This window comes from Ornithodoros turicata, chromosome 4 (assembly GCF_037126465.1).
Source record: "Ornithodoros turicata isolate Travis chromosome 4, ASM3712646v1, whole genome shotgun sequence".
In the NCBI taxonomy this organism is placed as follows: Eukaryota; Metazoa; Arthropoda; class Arachnida; order Ixodida; family Argasidae; genus Ornithodoros; species Ornithodoros turicata.
Window position 1 is genome coordinate 67,080,646 of NC_088204.1, and position 17,015 is coordinate 67,097,660.

General features: G+C 46.5%; 1 protein-coding gene across 1 annotated transcript; it reads left to right on the forward strand.

Annotated features, from left to right (window-relative positions):
* Positions 1-2,806: 2,806 nt before the first annotated feature.
* LOC135391750 (alpha-L-fucosidase-like) lies at positions 2,807-16,731 on the forward strand. Its single transcript, XM_064622178.1, has 9 exons — positions 2,807-2,834; positions 7,583-7,946; positions 11,103-11,209; positions 12,393-12,523; positions 13,548-13,681; positions 13,974-14,071; positions 14,149-14,281; positions 14,395-14,565; positions 15,577-16,731. Exons 1-9 carry the CDS (start codon positions 2,825-2,827, stop codon positions 15,821-15,823), a joined length of 1,395 nt encoding a protein of 464 aa, XP_064478248.1. The 5' UTR covers positions 2,807-2,824; the 3' UTR covers positions 15,824-16,731.
* Positions 16,732-17,015: the final 284 nt, after the last annotated feature.

Consider the following 17,015-nt stretch of genomic DNA (forward strand, 5'->3'; position numbering starts at 1 on the left):
CTTCCTGCTTGGCTTCCGTAAACTTCTCGTATGCTCTATGTTCCACTCCCAATGTGCGAACTACATTCTCCTCTTCCCCCTGTCCCCCACTCCTTCCTGCTGTCCTCTCTCCATCTGTCCACATCTGTACGCCGCTCATAGCCACAGTTGCTTCGCGGCGCTAACACGCAATAAAAAAAAGAAAAAACATTCTCCTCTGTCTGAGATATACTTGTGTGACTTGTGTGTGTTGGGTTGTCTGAGTGTGTAGTTCGTCACAAGGTAACAAATACGTACATGGGTCTTTGAAGGTTGGCCGCGGAGACTTTTATTTCTTTAAAAATACAATGGCAAATTTGGGAAGCAAGAAAACTGCGCCAGTTTTTCAAAGCATTCACAGTGCGCGTCTAGACACTGGTGCCATCGCTGTGGAAACTCTTTGATGTCTTTGGCGAAGAAAGAAGTGGACTGCTGTCGTAGTCACTGCAGGACATCTTTTTGGCTGCCTTCATCTGTGTGGAACGTTTTCCCTCCAAGGTGCACTTTAAGGGGCACAAACAAATCGTAATCGCTTGTGGCTATATCTGGGCTGCAAGGAGCATGGGGCAAAACCTCCCAGCGGATTTCGGCCAGGGTTTCTACGTCAAATTCGCCGTGTGAAGCCACACATTGTCATGAAGAAGAATCACCCTTCCGGACAACAGCCCAGGCCTTTTCTAGAGAACTGCGTTTTGCACGGCATCCTTTATCAACGTGGAGTAGTAGCGAACATTAATCGCGGCCCCTTGATCCAAGAAATCCACATAGATGGCACCTCGCATGCCCCAGAAGAGGCCTTCCCAGCAGACGGCTACATCTTCCTTTTCATTGGGTTTATGTCGCCATTCCATGTTGCTTCTTTTTGTCTGTGGGGTGAAACGATCCCTCAAAGGTTTCGCGTGACGATTGATTGCAAAATTCGTTCCCTTCAGATTGAAACCGCTTCAGCAGCTGCTCAGAGATTGCCATGCGCGAAACCCTTCCGGTCACAAGTGATGTGTCGGGGAACCCATCTTGCACAGACTTTGCGGAACAGTAATTTTCATGAATGATTGTCTGCACACTGCCGACACTAATATCACTGGGCTGCAATGTTCCCGAACTGTTACTCGCTGGTTCTCGAGGACGGCTTGCTCAACGCATGCGATGTTCACTGGCGTGACTGCAGTTGGACGCAACGTGTCCACGTGGTTCATTCGTCACCGTATCCCCTCCTACGCCAAACTGTCTGCAGGCCATTCGTACACACTTCCTCTTGACTTTGTCTTTTGCACATACTGTGCCTGAAATCTTTGCAAAATCGCAGCTGGTTTGACATTCCCCTTGACAGCTTGACTATATGCGTTGCTGTTCCACACTGCTCGCCGCCATGATAGCTCGTCCTGAAGTCGGCCCAGGACGCATACTAACACGCTGTCACCCACTCCTTCCTAATGTCGTCTTCATCAGTACGCCACTCCCAGCCACAGTTGCTTCACGGCGCTAACACGGAATAAAAAGAAGAAGATAGCTCGCGCTGCTTGACGTGCCCTGACCCGAGGATTGCGATTCGACCTTCCAAAGTTTTTGATTCTATTACGTTAACACACTTAATGCAGCACCCTGGCATCCGGGACATCCTGGAAAATCATCGACTTGATCTCCCGCTGAAAAGACTTTTCCGCACTGCACAAACTCTGCACTTCAGGTTGCGAACAAGAAGAGCTTTCACCTAATCGCAATTATTCAAGATTGGCTCTCGAGACAACGCAAACTGCATACATTGTCAGTAAATTGAAGCTGTCGAACCCACCCTACTGCATTGCTGTGGATATGCTGCTGTGCGGGACAAATACCTTGGCCATTGCAGGAATTGTACGGCGGATGATGTCCTACATCCCAGAGGCTCTTTCACGGAAAGACACTACAAAATTTGCAGCCTCGTCTGCTTTCTCCAGGAATCTGGCCTCGCTCAAAGGCTATGAGTACTGCTCGGACGTCTCCATCAACTCTGGCAGTTACTGCCGTAGATCGTAACATTCGGCCGTCATCATCCCTTGATCTGTTATCACATCATCTCATCTCATCCTGGCTACAGTCGTGACGCAGCCCTGGATGGACTTCCTGTCGTCCACTGGATTGCTCCAGACACTTTAGCTTTTTTCTCGTATTTTCATTCTTTTCATTCTTCCTTCATCATCTCCACATAATATTCCACATGCAATAGGGTAGGGTACCGCACCACCGCGGTGAAACACCCCATCTCATCGTCATCATTTATTGTTGTTGTTGTGGTTGCACCCCACATTCGTGAGGCGAACAACGGCAAGCCGGTTTCCGTCACCAACACCACCATGTTAACACACTGATTTTTCTCGAGCTAATAAAGTCTCGGTCAACCTTGAACGGCCCTTGTGCAAGCGAAATACACCATATTCTGAACCACCGATCCAATAGCATACTCTGCCGGAAGAACCTTGTCAAAATGTTTCTGGTTTGAATGTACCATGAATCGCCTTAGATCCCTTCGTTTAGAGGTCTTCCGCTACGGGTCCAGTACCGTACTGACCAATGCCGCAGATTACGGTGCACTGTACAAAACGCACAACGTTGGAAGCCCCGTAAAGATGACAGGCAAGTGCTCACTACTTAGTCAGGAAGAACGATTATGCAGGTTTAGCGTGCCACCGTGCCCCACTGGTGTGTGCTGCTCTATACCGTCATCTGATGCTAAGACCGGAAAAGCGTATAAAATTGCAGAACGTGATGCTTGTGTGTCAGCACAAACACGGTGCGTCACGCCAGTTCAGGATTTGCGGAGGCGTCGATGTGGATGGGTAAGCTATCTCCTCGTTTTCTTGGAAAGGCATCAGAGCAGTGTCTGTTCTGCAATCGTACTCTTTGTTGATAGATTACAATTTGCCCCTTTGTGCAAGCTTTCCTGCTGCCTGCCCTTGCCTTCGTTGTTTAGTTGCTGTTAGTCAGACATTTAGTCAGATTATGTTGCCTTGGCCACAGTATTTTAAAAGAGAAACACTGTTGTTCCTATAGCTCCACGTGTTCTTATAAATGCCGTTATTTCTGATACCTCGCAGTTCTTCTTTCAGCTCTTGCGTCACTCTCGATGCAAAGTGTCTAAGCAAGGACATTTAGTCAGATTATGCGGTCTTCGTCACAATATTCTTGAAGAGAAACGCTATCGTTCCTATATAGTTCCACGTGTTCTTAAAGGTCAGCTCCGGAGATACCTTAACTTCTTGGAACTGTAACAATATTCTGGAAGCCCGTATCGAACTGTATCTGAAACCACCCTTCATTTCCACAAAAGAGCCCCATATTTTAAATAATCGTAAATTAACCATTTCGAAACAGACATGGGGGTGGCCTCCATTTTTATGACGGCAGCTGTTCACGCGGTCTATATCGCCGACGTAAGTGATATCAGTGTTCAAGACTTCCTTCCCTCTCTACGGAGCATACGGGAATGTAAACAAGCGATGATGGCAGGGAGCGTCTGCTCGATCGACGTAGGCTTTTTTGATCGCATCGATTTTTTATATTTCGGATGATCTGCCAATGCCAAAACACGCTGTTGATACCATTTGTGCGGTTAGAATTCGTATAATTATGCTGTCGCGTTCCGGCCAGTGGCAAACTGGCTAAGAACGCAATGAACGTCACGTATGTCGTCAACGGAACTGTGCTACGCCTAATACGAAATATATTTTTATTCGCATTGTAGGTGTCTTTGATAAAGTAAGTCAATTCATTGCTCAATTAAAGACTTCACTCTCTTATAGTTACGGCTCACCACTGCTGCATCATTTGCGCATATCTTTCTCACTCTCGAATACCTGGCGTTTGACGTTACAGGAGCAGTAATCACATTTCTTGGCATTATACCGGGTGAACGAGTTGTGTTTGGCAACGCCATGTTATCGTATACACACTGCAGGTACGTACGTAAGAACTGGGCTTGAATGACAACCTTAGTGTAGATTCGCGATGAACGTATTTGCCGAAATTTTACGCTGTCGAGAGAGCAAGCACCAGATACAAGAACAAGATACTTACATGAGGGCATACGTGGCTTATGAGAGCTGAACAGAAAAAGAAAGGAAGGAAAAAATAAACGAAAACAAAAAATACATTGCACAGTACAAGGACACCGTGCAAGTGTAATTATCAGGTATATCTTGCATTTTATTTCGGCTGGTCTACTAGTGCAGTGCAGCCATGAGCCATCACCTTAACCAACCACAAAAAAAAAAAAGATATGAAGATGATGAGTTGCTTCCGTACGTCATCTACACCAATATTACATCTGGATCTGCATGCTGGTTTCAGGAGCCGAGTTACTTCTTGAATCAATGCAGATCTCCACACATTCCACAGATACTGTCATTTTACACGTAACATTGAATAGACCATAATTTTATTGAATACACAGAGATCATAAAACCCCATAATCCCTCGCAACAGGTAAACAAGTACACTGCAAGATGGACAGAATACAGGTGCAGTTGAGGGGAGTTGCCTCAGGACAGAAGCCGCCGATATTTCGTACGAGACTGTTTGTAGACGTTCACTGAAGCCCTTCTGCTGTCGACTTGCATATAATGCCTTGCAGAGCTGTTAGCGTTGTACTGACTCATTCACTGTAACGCTTGCGGTGAGCCCTCCTTGTGCAGTCTCTTCCTTCTGTTCGGGGGCTCATGAACAGCCACCGTCCACGGAGATCGAGCAGAGCACCAGAAAGCCCCTGGACATACCCTGACATGAAAATTAGCATTACTAGCAGTAAAGAAGCAATGCAATTCTCTGTTTCAGTAGTTTTCTCACACACATTCCTTATGCGTAGATACAATATGTGGCACACAGATAAGGTGGAAGCGGTGGTGTGATACATGACCTATTTACCATGAAATACTTAGATACGTGACCGAGTAACAGCACTGAGACGAGGCAACTTTTAGTGCACACAATGGCGGGATGTCTTTCAGAATGGGAAGTACACCCACTATCCCCAACAAGGCTTCGAATGTTCCAGTTCCTGTAAGTGAGGAATGCAGGACAATTGCTTAGTAATCGCTGCTAGCTTGAAATACTGTAAATCACCTTCGTGGGCCAAAGCAGCTTCCCAATGTCTTGATGTGCACATCTTGCATGGTGACTTTGATGCTCATGGATATGTGAAGCAATGTTATGATCCAAATATTCATGACATGCCAGAGTATCATGAGCCATTTTACCAGAACCAGGTTTCCATTATCATTGCTTGTCCATGTGCACACACATGTGCATGTTCACGATACTGTGGCACCATTATTGTAGCACCAGACGTCGCTTCACCAGTGCTGCATGCTGTATGTACCTGTTTCCTGAGCAAGGAGAAGCAGAAATATAATTATACCTGTTAAGGCTAATATTGTTAGGAAAAGCAAAAAAGCATCTACATATTTAAGAGCTACAAAATGTGATCAACAATGTTGACAGCATAGCTTGCCCCCCCCCCCCCCCCACACACACACACAAATAGAGATACGATGATGAGATGGGGCTGATGCTGAGCTTGCCCCAAGCTATACCCCTGCTAATAGGAAATATGTTGTTCAACCAATGGACAGCGTACATATGTGTTATGACGGTGTGCTACAAAGCAAATGTGGCCCTCTTGCAATGTGCCATGTGTCAAAACGATGATTCACAGATAGAAGAGTCTTTCTCATGACTTCACCTATTTCTGCGAATCTGTGACGAGGATGCTGACCGTCATCCCTTGCTGGTCAAGGTACTCAGTTGCTGGAGCCAACTTCATTAGTATAGAAGGACAGAATGGAATTTTTGGCACGTAATAACTTTACAACTTGAATACACAGCACTCACAGACACAGCCCGGTTTTTAAAGAGGAACAACAATATGCTACCATGTATGCAGGATATGGGGTAGTTCCATGGTTGGGAAAAGGCTGAGTGTGATCATACAGAAGTCCAGACAGACACAGAGCGTCTCAAAACAGGAACTCCTAAGTTGTTGCTGATTTCAGCTGCTGTGACTGTTTTGGCATCCCTGTGCCCAAGCTCAGACTTCTCCAAACTGATGTAATTTCTCAACCAGCTTCTCTGAGAAACTGCGTAGTTTTACATACAACCGCGGATTATAGGACTTAGCAGTCCAATATTTGTCGTTCACATGTTTACATTGTGTACAAGCCATAGTGCAAGTTTGTGCGGACACTTACCCGCAACTTTGGTCCTTTGGTGCTATCCTCTCCTCTTCGTTGTTGTCGAACGAGGCAGGTGCCGCATCCCTTACTTTTAGAGTCCAAATCGGCCGTCAGGTGAACGACCTCGTAACATTCTGATGCAAAATGCTTCGAGCACACACGACAGTTGCCCTGATAAGTTCAGAGCACTCAACCACTGGTTTCGTACCACTCAATCACGCACAATATCAACTGGGAACCTGGCACGAAACATCTTTCTTAGTAGCGTACCTGCTCGTACTGCGAGAAGCACGGCATTGTCACAATTCACTCACGCTGCATCTCTCACAAAGTGACAACGTAGGTGAGGTTGTGTGTACTGACTAGCCGGAGTAAAAAGATGATCAAATTAAGGCGCGGAGAAAGGTGCCCGTACTACTCTCGATTTCGCTTTTAGCCTGACCAGTGACGAGTGGTGATTGCTGGCGATTGCGAAACTGCGAGCCAGCAAACAAGCCAAGAGGAGCCAAAGCGAAAGCTGAGCGTGACGTCAGCTGTTCAAGCGGACGATCGGACGGCAAACCAAAAAACAGATTTCGCAGTAAATACAGGGTATTCGCCCAAACTATTTTGAAAGTACATTCAGTAGGCATCAACATTTGTGACTGCGAGTTTTTGTTGTAATCTGTGGCAGTGAGTTTCCTCCGGAGCTGACCTTTAAAGTTGCCCCTATGTCTGATATTTCGCATTTCTTTTAAACACCACGCTCTTTTTGTTTTGTCTTTCCTTGTTTCAAAGATTCCATCGTTTTTGGTTGCTGTTCACTGTACACAGTACTGAATCTCTCAGGGTTAACGTCTCAATGTTTTTGTTTGTTTCTATTTGCACCTTCATTATCAACGTAGTAACAGTACATTGCTCTGTATATTCCCAATCTGTGTCCGTGCAGTGTGGTGATTTGGAATGCTGGTTGTAAAGTATAACGGAAGGGCCTACAAAGCTGCCGCACTTGAATGCATTTGGCAATATGCACCACAGATGCAATCAATTTTCATCCAGTAGCGCCCAAAAGCCCGAAGCTCATCGTCATGCTAGCATAGTAATATTTTGCACGCGTTATTCACGAATAATGGCGACTCACATTTCCATGTTTGTTTTGAAACTCAAGAACCGTCGCACGGGTCCCGTATCTCCACAACTCGACAAGAGATAAACCTCACTGCAGAGTTCAAACAACATCCGATAACGCGCAACCTCCCCTCTCCAACTCGTCCATCTCCGTCTGTTCTGCTCCATCTCAAAAATCTTTATCGCACCGCCCAGCAACACGCCACCGATTTATCGCGCGAATAACCCAGAGTTTTCTTTGACTTCCGCAGGCACAGTGTTAGGCCTAACGGCGGACGTTATGACTTCGTACGCGTTACTCTTGCTGTGTGCCTGGGTTCCCTTCAGCCAAGCCCGTTATGAACCAAACTGGAAGTCTCTGGACACGCGGCCGCTGCCTCCGTGGTACGACGAGGCCAAGATCGGGATCTTTCTGCACTGGGGTGTGTTTTCCGTGCCAAGCTACCTGACGGAATGGTTCTGGATGAAGTGGGTGAGCAAAGACCCGGCCGCCGTGAAGTTCATGAAGGATAACTACAGGCCAAACTTCACCTACCCCGAGTTTGCGTCCCAGTTCACGGCGGAGTTCTTTGACCCGGGGCAGTGGGCGGATATTTTCGCTGGAGCAGGAGCGCGGTGAGTTGACCTTCAGCTTCTGAATGTCGTGCGGGATGCTTCTGTGAAGTCCGAAACGTACCGATAACATTGAAAGGGCAAGCAAAATTTCGATAGAGAATGAATAATCGTGTTCTAAAATAAAGCTACACAGGCGATGGCTTGTGAACTTCGAGATGTTGATAGCCTGCAACAACATGACGATGATGAGGGGTCGCACGGTCGCGATTACATATGACGCAAGATTTTATGCACAAAAACTTCCCAAATATGCATGCAAATATGCGGCGCGAAACGTCTAAATATGCACAAATTATGCGGAAATATTATGATGCAGGGAACGTCGCTCCGGAAGCATTCGCATAACTGGGAACTATATAGACACGTAAATTGTCTAAAAACATTCTACAAATGAAAATGCACGTTCCTTATTGGATGTTCGAACGTACATTCACGCGTGCGCACTCAGGTATTCCTTGTTTGCCATTGCAGAGTGCCACCATGGCCATGCCCAGGTTTTTTAACGGTGCGTGCTCCTATGCACAGCCGCACCAACGCATTTTTACATGCCGGATGATTAAAAACTTCCTGTTTTGCCAATGGACCATTTCCATGTACGCGTCGCTCCTGGCGGCGAAATGACTTAAGTAACACCACGTGGACTTTTTTGAGGCTATAGCAGGATAACATTTGTTTAGAATGGTATAGCCTGCTCCTGTGGAAGCGAACAACACGTGATGCACCAAAAACAAAAACAAAAACACAAAAAACACGAAAACTTGTTAAGGCATATTCATAACATGCCATGCATTCGTGCCAACGACCATGGCCACGCTCGTACAGTTTGACTATGGTTTGAACGCAACAGATTACAGGCATTGCGAGGAACTTCACACCGCATGCGCAGACACCGGCAAAGAGAAATAGGTTGGGACGGAGAGCGTGACACATGAGTTCTTCGTCGGCATCCACACGGAACCATCTTTCTTCATGCGTCCAACGGCGCGAATCCAAAGCTCCCGCATCTTTCGATGATGATTTTCCGGTGGGAAGCGGAAGAATCGTACACTGACATTTATTCCTTGAACGGCAGTCGACGACGCAACACACTACAAGGCATTACCAGAAAAAGCTTCACCGACCTTCCGACCTCCACCGACCTTCGCTGACTACTTGTCACGCGTTCTGTCTTCAGAAGCTGGTTCTAGGTGCTAGTGGTGCTAGTCGAATCCATTGACTGCGTAGCACGAAGCAGCCTAAAGACAGCGTAGTAACTTAGATGCGTAGCAAGAACGCGGGTTTAGGGTCGATGACCTCCATTTTGAAATACAGTGAGCAAAACAAAGGAACGGCAAGCGTTAAAAGTAGTATTCAAATGGCATATATATATATAAATAACATAAATATATAAATATAACATAATATACAACCGAATGGCGTGGAAAGATGGCATAATATGCAACCGTCATATTATATGATGGTTAGGAAGTAATATGCCGAAATATGCAATTATTAATTGCATTATTATTATTAATTGCAAATTAAACGTTGTAGAGTTGTGTCGTGATTGGTAATGTGTGGAAAACCGCTAGGATATCCGTCAGAACGCATTCAAAAAATATGCATTTTGCATGATCTCCGGGACCCTACATATCAGATTAGATAAATGGCATGGAAACGGAGTGGGAGGGCCTGAAGTAGCTCACGATATGATTGAAGTGCCTCTTCAGGACAGAAAGTCAGTTGATGTAGTATGTGAAAGACAACGCAAAATATAAATTCGAACTAAGAAAAATCATTGTTGTGAAACGTAATGACATACTATGAAGACAGCGACATCATTTGAACGAATGTGAACGGATGAAATTGTGTGCGCTTTTAAATATCGCTTATGTTGTTGCGTTGAACGTGGTAGTTTATAGTTCATATAAGACTGGACTATAAGACATGTGATGCAATGCGAGATAATAGGAACAACGTGACTAAACAAACTAAATTATTGTTCGCGCACGGTCTCTTGTGTGTGGATCTGTAACTAACCTGACCTTACTTTCGAGTATGACGGAAGCGACGCAGAAACGTTGTCCATCTACGAGAATTTCAGCTTCGATAACAAGCCAGAAGCTTTTCAATGGGAAACGAATTGAGAGCATATAGGACAATTGTTAGCCAAAGTCGCACTTAAATCGACTATTCTCAAGTGGCAAACTTCGCCTATCGTCGGCCAAGTCGCAAAAACCTCGCCTATCGTCAATCCATACTTGTTGTCCCTCAATAGACCTCTCCCTGTTTGTAAACAAATGACGTCAAATGTTCGACAGCGCCACCAATTTGGTAGAGTTGAACTACGCTCGAAGCTATGGATGAACAAGGTCGCGCCCGAAAGCCACGGTCTTGAGGGGATTAGAATGGTCCCTGAAAGGGACGCCACTTCGGTCCTAGTTTCTTTCAATAGGAGGCAGCGAACAAGTGCCCATCCGTGGAAGCCAGCCCTCCCCTTCCCATTTGTTTCGGTTTCAGTCTGTCTACCAACGTCATGATGACGTTTCTCGGGTAGAGGTCTGTTGGGAACAAGAAAAACTCGAAGGAACATAGCAGAAGGACGCAAGCGAGCAGGTGTGAACTAGATGGAAACATGTCCTTGAGTTTGAGGAACGGTGAAAACACGGGACGGACACTGTAGAGTGAATGTCCTCAGCTTATATCTTGTCCGTCCCCGTGTTTCGTCTCATGTTTTCACTGCTCCTCAGACTCAAGGTCATGTTTCCATCAAAGAAAGGTTCGTGGCATGCGCCAGGGTACGTCGCTGGGGAACGTCTAGAACTATTCGGTCCGAGATGAAACGGTGTCGGCGAGCTGCGGAAGAACGATGAACTACCGTAGTGTGGATAGCTTCCTCGCATCGTCTCTTTTTACACGTTTATTCCGCGTTCAGTGCAGTAGGTGGAGCATTGGGGAACCGAGCAGTATCGTCCCATCGCGGCACAAGTGATCTTCCGGCCGTACACAAGAATTACGGAAAAGAACAATTAACTCCGAACATCGGCCGGCGTGCTACCCACACTAGAAAGGTGACGGTGTCGCCCCCTGTAGGTCGATCTCGCAGAGAATAGCGCAAACATATACCACAGGGAAGGTCTCATGTTCACTAATTTCTTGCTAATTTCAACTGTACAGTTACGTGGTCCTGACGAGCAAGCATCACGAAGGGTACACATTGTGGCCTTCGAAAGTGTCCTGGAACTGGAATTCCATGGACGTTGGACCGAAGAGAGATCTAGTAGGTGAGTCTATACATGCCCAAAGCTGTGCTGAAGACTTGGTGGTGGTGGGTTCGACTCCTACCACCGGCTGTGCTATCTGAGGCTTTCCATGGGTGTTACGGTAGACTTTACAGAACGAATGTCGGCACAGTTCCTCCTAAAGTAGGCCTAGGACGCATACTAATTCCCTTTGTCTTCCCCTTCTTCCTGCTGTCCCCTCGGTCTGTCCACGTCTGCATATGCCGCTCATGGCGCAGTTGCTTCGCGGCGCTGACACAGAATCAAATGTGGAAAAAGAAAAATGCTGTTACCTTGACAACGACACATCTAACAGGAACTGGATTTATCCGTTGCGTAGTTCGTGATTTATGAGCGAAATGAATCTGCAATTTACCCTTTCCTCTGCCTCCTTTTCAAGAAGACCGGCAAAGCGCAGCGCACTCTCATTGGTCTCCGCGCAAACGATCTGACCAGTCATCGCGGGAGACCCTTTGAGAGGACCAGTCTGAGGCCTCTCCGCATTGCCAGCCCTCCTGAGAAGGAGAGGGAGAAGGAAACGGTTTGGATCACTCATAAAACACGAACGACGCAATGGACGAGTTAAGTTCCTTTTGTGTGTAGTCTCAAGGTAACGACATTTTGCAGTGACAGCCGTTAAGGGCTGAATTTCGTGAAGATCCCGTACGTACGCCGCATCACCGAAACCCTTCTCTCCCTTGGTTCGCGATAAAACGAAGTAACGAGAAAAAGGCACGTCATTTCAAGTTTCAAGTTTTACTTTTAAAGGTGCCCATAAACAACCAAGATTGGTTGTTTTGTAGATTTCGGAGAGCCACGTTGGCTGTGACGTTGACGTCACGTGCCTCAGAGAAAAAGTGGCTCGGCGGTTGCCGCTTCACATGTCAGGGCATGTGAAGACTTCCGCGGCCGGCTTCACGTCGCCCGCAGCAGCAAGGGAGACGGTGTACGTACGTTGCGTGTACGTACGGAAGACCTTGCTGCGGTCCACAGTCAATAGGGCGAACTATGCACATAGCGATAGGCGAGCTCATATAAACAGCTCTGTCGCTGTCGTTCATTTCATGCCACTATAACTTGCATCATATCCGCCAGTTATTTTGTTTTTCATTCCACAAAGTGAATTTTTCGTACTTGAGCACTCCTCGAAAGCACCGTTTCTCTTGCATGAACTCCGCTCCACCAGGTGACCTCGCTGACGCCATAAGGGCCAAGACCGACATTCACTTCGGCGTGTACCACTCCCTGTTGGAATGGTTCAACCCGTTATACCTACAAGACAAGGAAAACAAGTGGAAGACCCGTATCTTCCCTCACGTGAGTCCTTGTTAACGATTATCTATCTATAAAGAACACGTGATGGCGCCCCTCTAGATAATAGTGTAAATATAGGCTGCCATACTCCGACTCGCTTATGCAAAAAAAACACAAAAGAAAACGTTGTAAAACTGGCCAATCGTAGTACGGCTAAGTTATTTTCATGGTATATTATACAGACGCCAACCGGAAACACGTTTTCACATTTTCTCTTTTTTTCGATCAATCAATTAATCAACATATCCGGCGACTTTGCAGTAATTGAGCAGATACTTCCCACATGGTTTATGCAGGTAAAATGCGGTCACATAGTTAAACAAAAGAGACAAATAGATTGGTTAAGAAAAAAGAAGTTCCCTGGAAATTCTGTCTCCATCCCACTTTCGATGTAGCACGGGACCACCTCCTTTTCTAAGGAAACGTGAATACGGTGCACTGCTGTCAGTTCATATAGTAGGTGCTCAAGAAAAGGGTACCATTGATAAACCGAGCAGTGACGTCAAATCCCAAACGGCACCGGAAGTGGGAACGAACCACCGTAATCCTGCATGGAGTAAACCTGCTGGACCACCCGAAAAGCAATAGCTCAATGGGCATAGTTAAAGTCATCTCCTTTCTCAAGAGTACTTCGTATATGAACCGGGTGCCCGAAATTCGGGTGTAGTACATCCTCAGACAACTGTGATAAACGATTAGTGCAATAAGAAATGCTATATTATGCTTTTGTCTGCTCCACCACTGTTTCAGGATTATGAAATATGTCACGTGTTGTCGTTAAAGCGACTGCGCTGCCGCATACTGGTAATGTCAGGCGCTGTTATACGTACCGTGATTCCATTATACATTCAGAGGCGATGGTGGGTGAGTGGGGTTGCCACCACAGAGGTCATGCCACCATCATCATCATCATACCTGTGTTGTTTTGTTCTTGTTCAGCATGTTCAGTTCAGCGCATCTGCATGGCCTTTGCGCAAAACGTCTTGTGTGCTCGCCCCGTAACTTCATACTGCCTTACTCCTGCCAGGCAAAAACGATGGTGGAACTACACGAGCTGGTGGAAAAGTACAAGCCAGACATAGTGTGGTCGGATGGCGATTGGGAAGCAGTGGACACCTATTGGAACAGCACTGGATTCCTGGCTTGGCTATACAACGACAGGTCAGATTGAACTCTGTTCATTTGGTTTAATTGGTTGTTAAAAAGAGGGAAGTAAATTCCATGAATTCTTCTATTCCCGTAATGGTGCCCATAATTCCCTTCTGAACACCAGACAGCGCAGTGGTAGAGTGCGATAGGATGTGTGCAATAGCATCACTTGTGGCCACCAGGGTGAAATGTTCGAACTTTCCAAAGGTTTCATCCAAGGTTGCCAATAGTTGCCAAATGTTGTTCCAAGGTTCCCCATAATGAGAGTAATGAGGTTCCGCGTATGCTCTTGTGCACCTTTCAGTCCCGTTCGTGATAGGGTGGTCGTAAACGATCGCTGGGGAAGCAACACTCCTTGCAAGCATGGTGACTTTTACGACTGCAAAGACCGCTACGATCCAGGTAACATACTTGCCTTCTTCCAATAAGACATGTTATTTCCACCTCCCTTCTCTAATGCACGACTTGTGTGTGTCCAGGAGTGCTACAAAAGCACAAGTGGGAAAGCTGCATCACCATCGATAAGAAATCTTGGGGTTATCGCAGAGACGCTACTCTACAGGAGTACCTCACCATTGAAGAGCTTCTCGAGGAAGTTGTCAAGACAATCAGGTAAAGAGGGTGAAGCGGCAAGCGATAACCAGAATAAGGAATTTTACATGCCTTCTTTTTCTCGCGTGCTTTCGATGACGATTGGTATAATGTCGTGCACTGTGTATGCACAGCTGCTATGGTAACATCCTCATCAATGTGGGTCCCACCAAAGACGGCCTCATCGCTCCTGTGTTCCAAGAGAGGCTTTCGCAGCTGGGATCGTGGCTGAAAGTGAATGGAGAAGGACTCTACGCGTCAAAGCCTTGGAAGTACCAGAACGACAGCTATACTCCCGGAGTCTGGTAAGTGCGCCAGCATTTAAGGATCAACGAATCGATAAGTAGGGTTGCTGTGAACTAAGCTTTATTTCTCAAGCTGTCTATCACGAGCGAGTATGCGTGATATCTTTGCTGACGAGTACAACAAGTCAATTTATAAAAACACCCTGGAAGCCTTGCGCGGAGTAGTGTGACGTCCTGCCGTGACGTGTGGAGTACAGTGTGAGGGAGCGACCCGATCAGAACACACAGCGGGTTCTCGTGACGTCATGGAATGAAGTCAACCACACTCGTTCTCTTACGGGCTCTTAGAAGGAGTTGAGGGGACGTCCGTAACAAACACATCGATCACGCGGTGCATATATAACCAACGACCTTTTTTGTGTTTGTATGTGCAAGAGCGTCTGTTGTGTGTCGTGGCGTGACATCATTATTCATAATTTAATTGTTGTTGTTGTTCTGATGCAACCTGGTGCAGCCCCAAGGCAAACGTTTATGTAGTGGTCTTACACTTCGCCTTAAAACGAAGCCACACGCTTCACAACAGAGGACAAATGAGAAGGAACTGAATCTAATCCAGACATCCCCGTGAAACTAGGAAGAACATAGAACAGATGGGATACAAGAGCAACGTATACACGACCTCTTCACACCCACGCACTTGGTTAACCAGAAACATTGGTTAGTTACGTTGAGTGGCATAGACTGTATATACTGTCCACAGCAGCGCCAGCTAACGGTTGCTCGTACTTCGAAAGCACGAAAGTATTCGTCATTGCTAATGCACACACATTCGAGGTCTATGTTAAAGAAAAAGCATGTCCCTCAGCTGTACACTCGTTCGGAAGCGATGGTTGGTCGGAAACGAAGCGCCTCGCGTGAGGTAGAGGCGTGCTTATTGTGCACGTAAACGTGACACTCATTTAGTGCTCATAAATATGTTTGCCAGACTCGCTTTCATACGGCCACGTAGACGCCTTTTGTTTTATGTCACTATTCAGTGAGCTCTCAGTTTTCTGTTGTCTTCGTGTCCAGGTACACACAGAAGGATGGCAATGTATATGCTTACGTGCTTCAATGGCCCAAGGGAAATGTCCTGGCACTGGAATCTCTACAACTGGATGCTGGATCTCGCGTGACTCTCCTAGGTTGCGACCATTGTGACCTTGACTGGGCCAAGAGGCAAGAAGGAGGAGTGATCGTCAAGTTCCCTGCGTTAACGCCTGACGCTATGCCGTCGCAATGGGCGTGGACTCTAAAGATACAGGGAGCTGCAGACTAGGGCACATTCCTTGTGACCTGCTGCTGTAAGTGGGGGGATTTTAGCGGGGAAAGACTGTGGTTGCACACACGAGTAGCGTCTACGCTACACACCACATTGTGTTTCATCCAGAAAAGTCTAACGCTATCCCGTCCGTATAGAGTAAGACCGTATCCGTATAGAGTAAGACACCATCTTAAAGAAGCCTCAAAGTGGACACACGAAAAGTACAACATAACACAGAAAAAGTCAACACAGTCGTCCGCAGAACATAGTGGAAGCACCAAAGCTAGTGGTAGTATTTGTGGTGACGGTAGTGTCTATGTGAGCTTGTGGAGTACCAGCACGAGGACAACAGGACCCCCCCCCCCCCAAGTCTGTTGTTTCTTCTGTTCGAGTCCCTTTTGTCCAATGTGTGTGGGAACTATTCGAACTGTGATGGGCTACTGACAGTCGTGTGTGTTGTGTTGATCCTCTTCGTATGCCCATGAGTGAAAGACGTGCTTTAACTTTTGAAAGGGGTGCTGCACATACCGAAGAACAGCACCACTCCCCATTTCTTCTGTTTTAACATGGATGTGCAATGAGGGGCTCGGTTCTCTGTTGTACTGCAAATGACGCTAGCACCAACTTCGTGCTCTTTATTCACTGAGAGGCACCATCGTTTCATAATATTTACGTTAGGAACACGGATATAGTGGCCAACACTAGGTAGGTTTTCGATGTAGAAATTAGATGTAGATTCTCAATAACACTAAAGTGTTTACATTACAGTTGCGCATTACAGTATTACATTACATGTATTACAGTCCGCTTTGATTTGCCTTGAAAGTAACAACGTCTCAACGCAAAAGGTGTCTAACGACGCTTGAGATGACATCGGTGTAAGAACATCGACAATAAAATAAATACTTATCAAAGAATTTGAACGCGTCTCAAAGTGTCATTGGACCTACGGTATATTAGCTACAGCGTATTGGTTGTGGTGCTGGTGCGGTGGTGATGATGATGGGGATGAAATTGCTTGCCGTGGTCGGCCACGCTTAAGCGGGCAACACGATATCGGAATCTCTGCCTCACCGGAGATCCCCATTGATCCCTGGTGACTCATTGCGGAGTGCCAGAGGACACTGAACACATACTGCTCAGCCGCGAGCGATTCTCAGCAAGCCGTAAAGTTCTCCGGTATGCCTTGGTGAGACTCAACAACGAC

Coding starts and splice junctions, on each gene's coding strand:
- LOC135391750 (XM_064622178.1), top strand. Junction 12,524..13,547: donor AGACCCGTATCTTCCCTCAC/GTGAGTCCTTGT, acceptor TACTCCTGCCAG/GCAAAAACGATGGTGGAACT. Junction 14,566..15,576: donor AGCTATACTCCCGGAGTCTG/GTAAGTGCGCCA, acceptor CTTCGTGTCCAG/GTACACACAGAAGGATGGCA.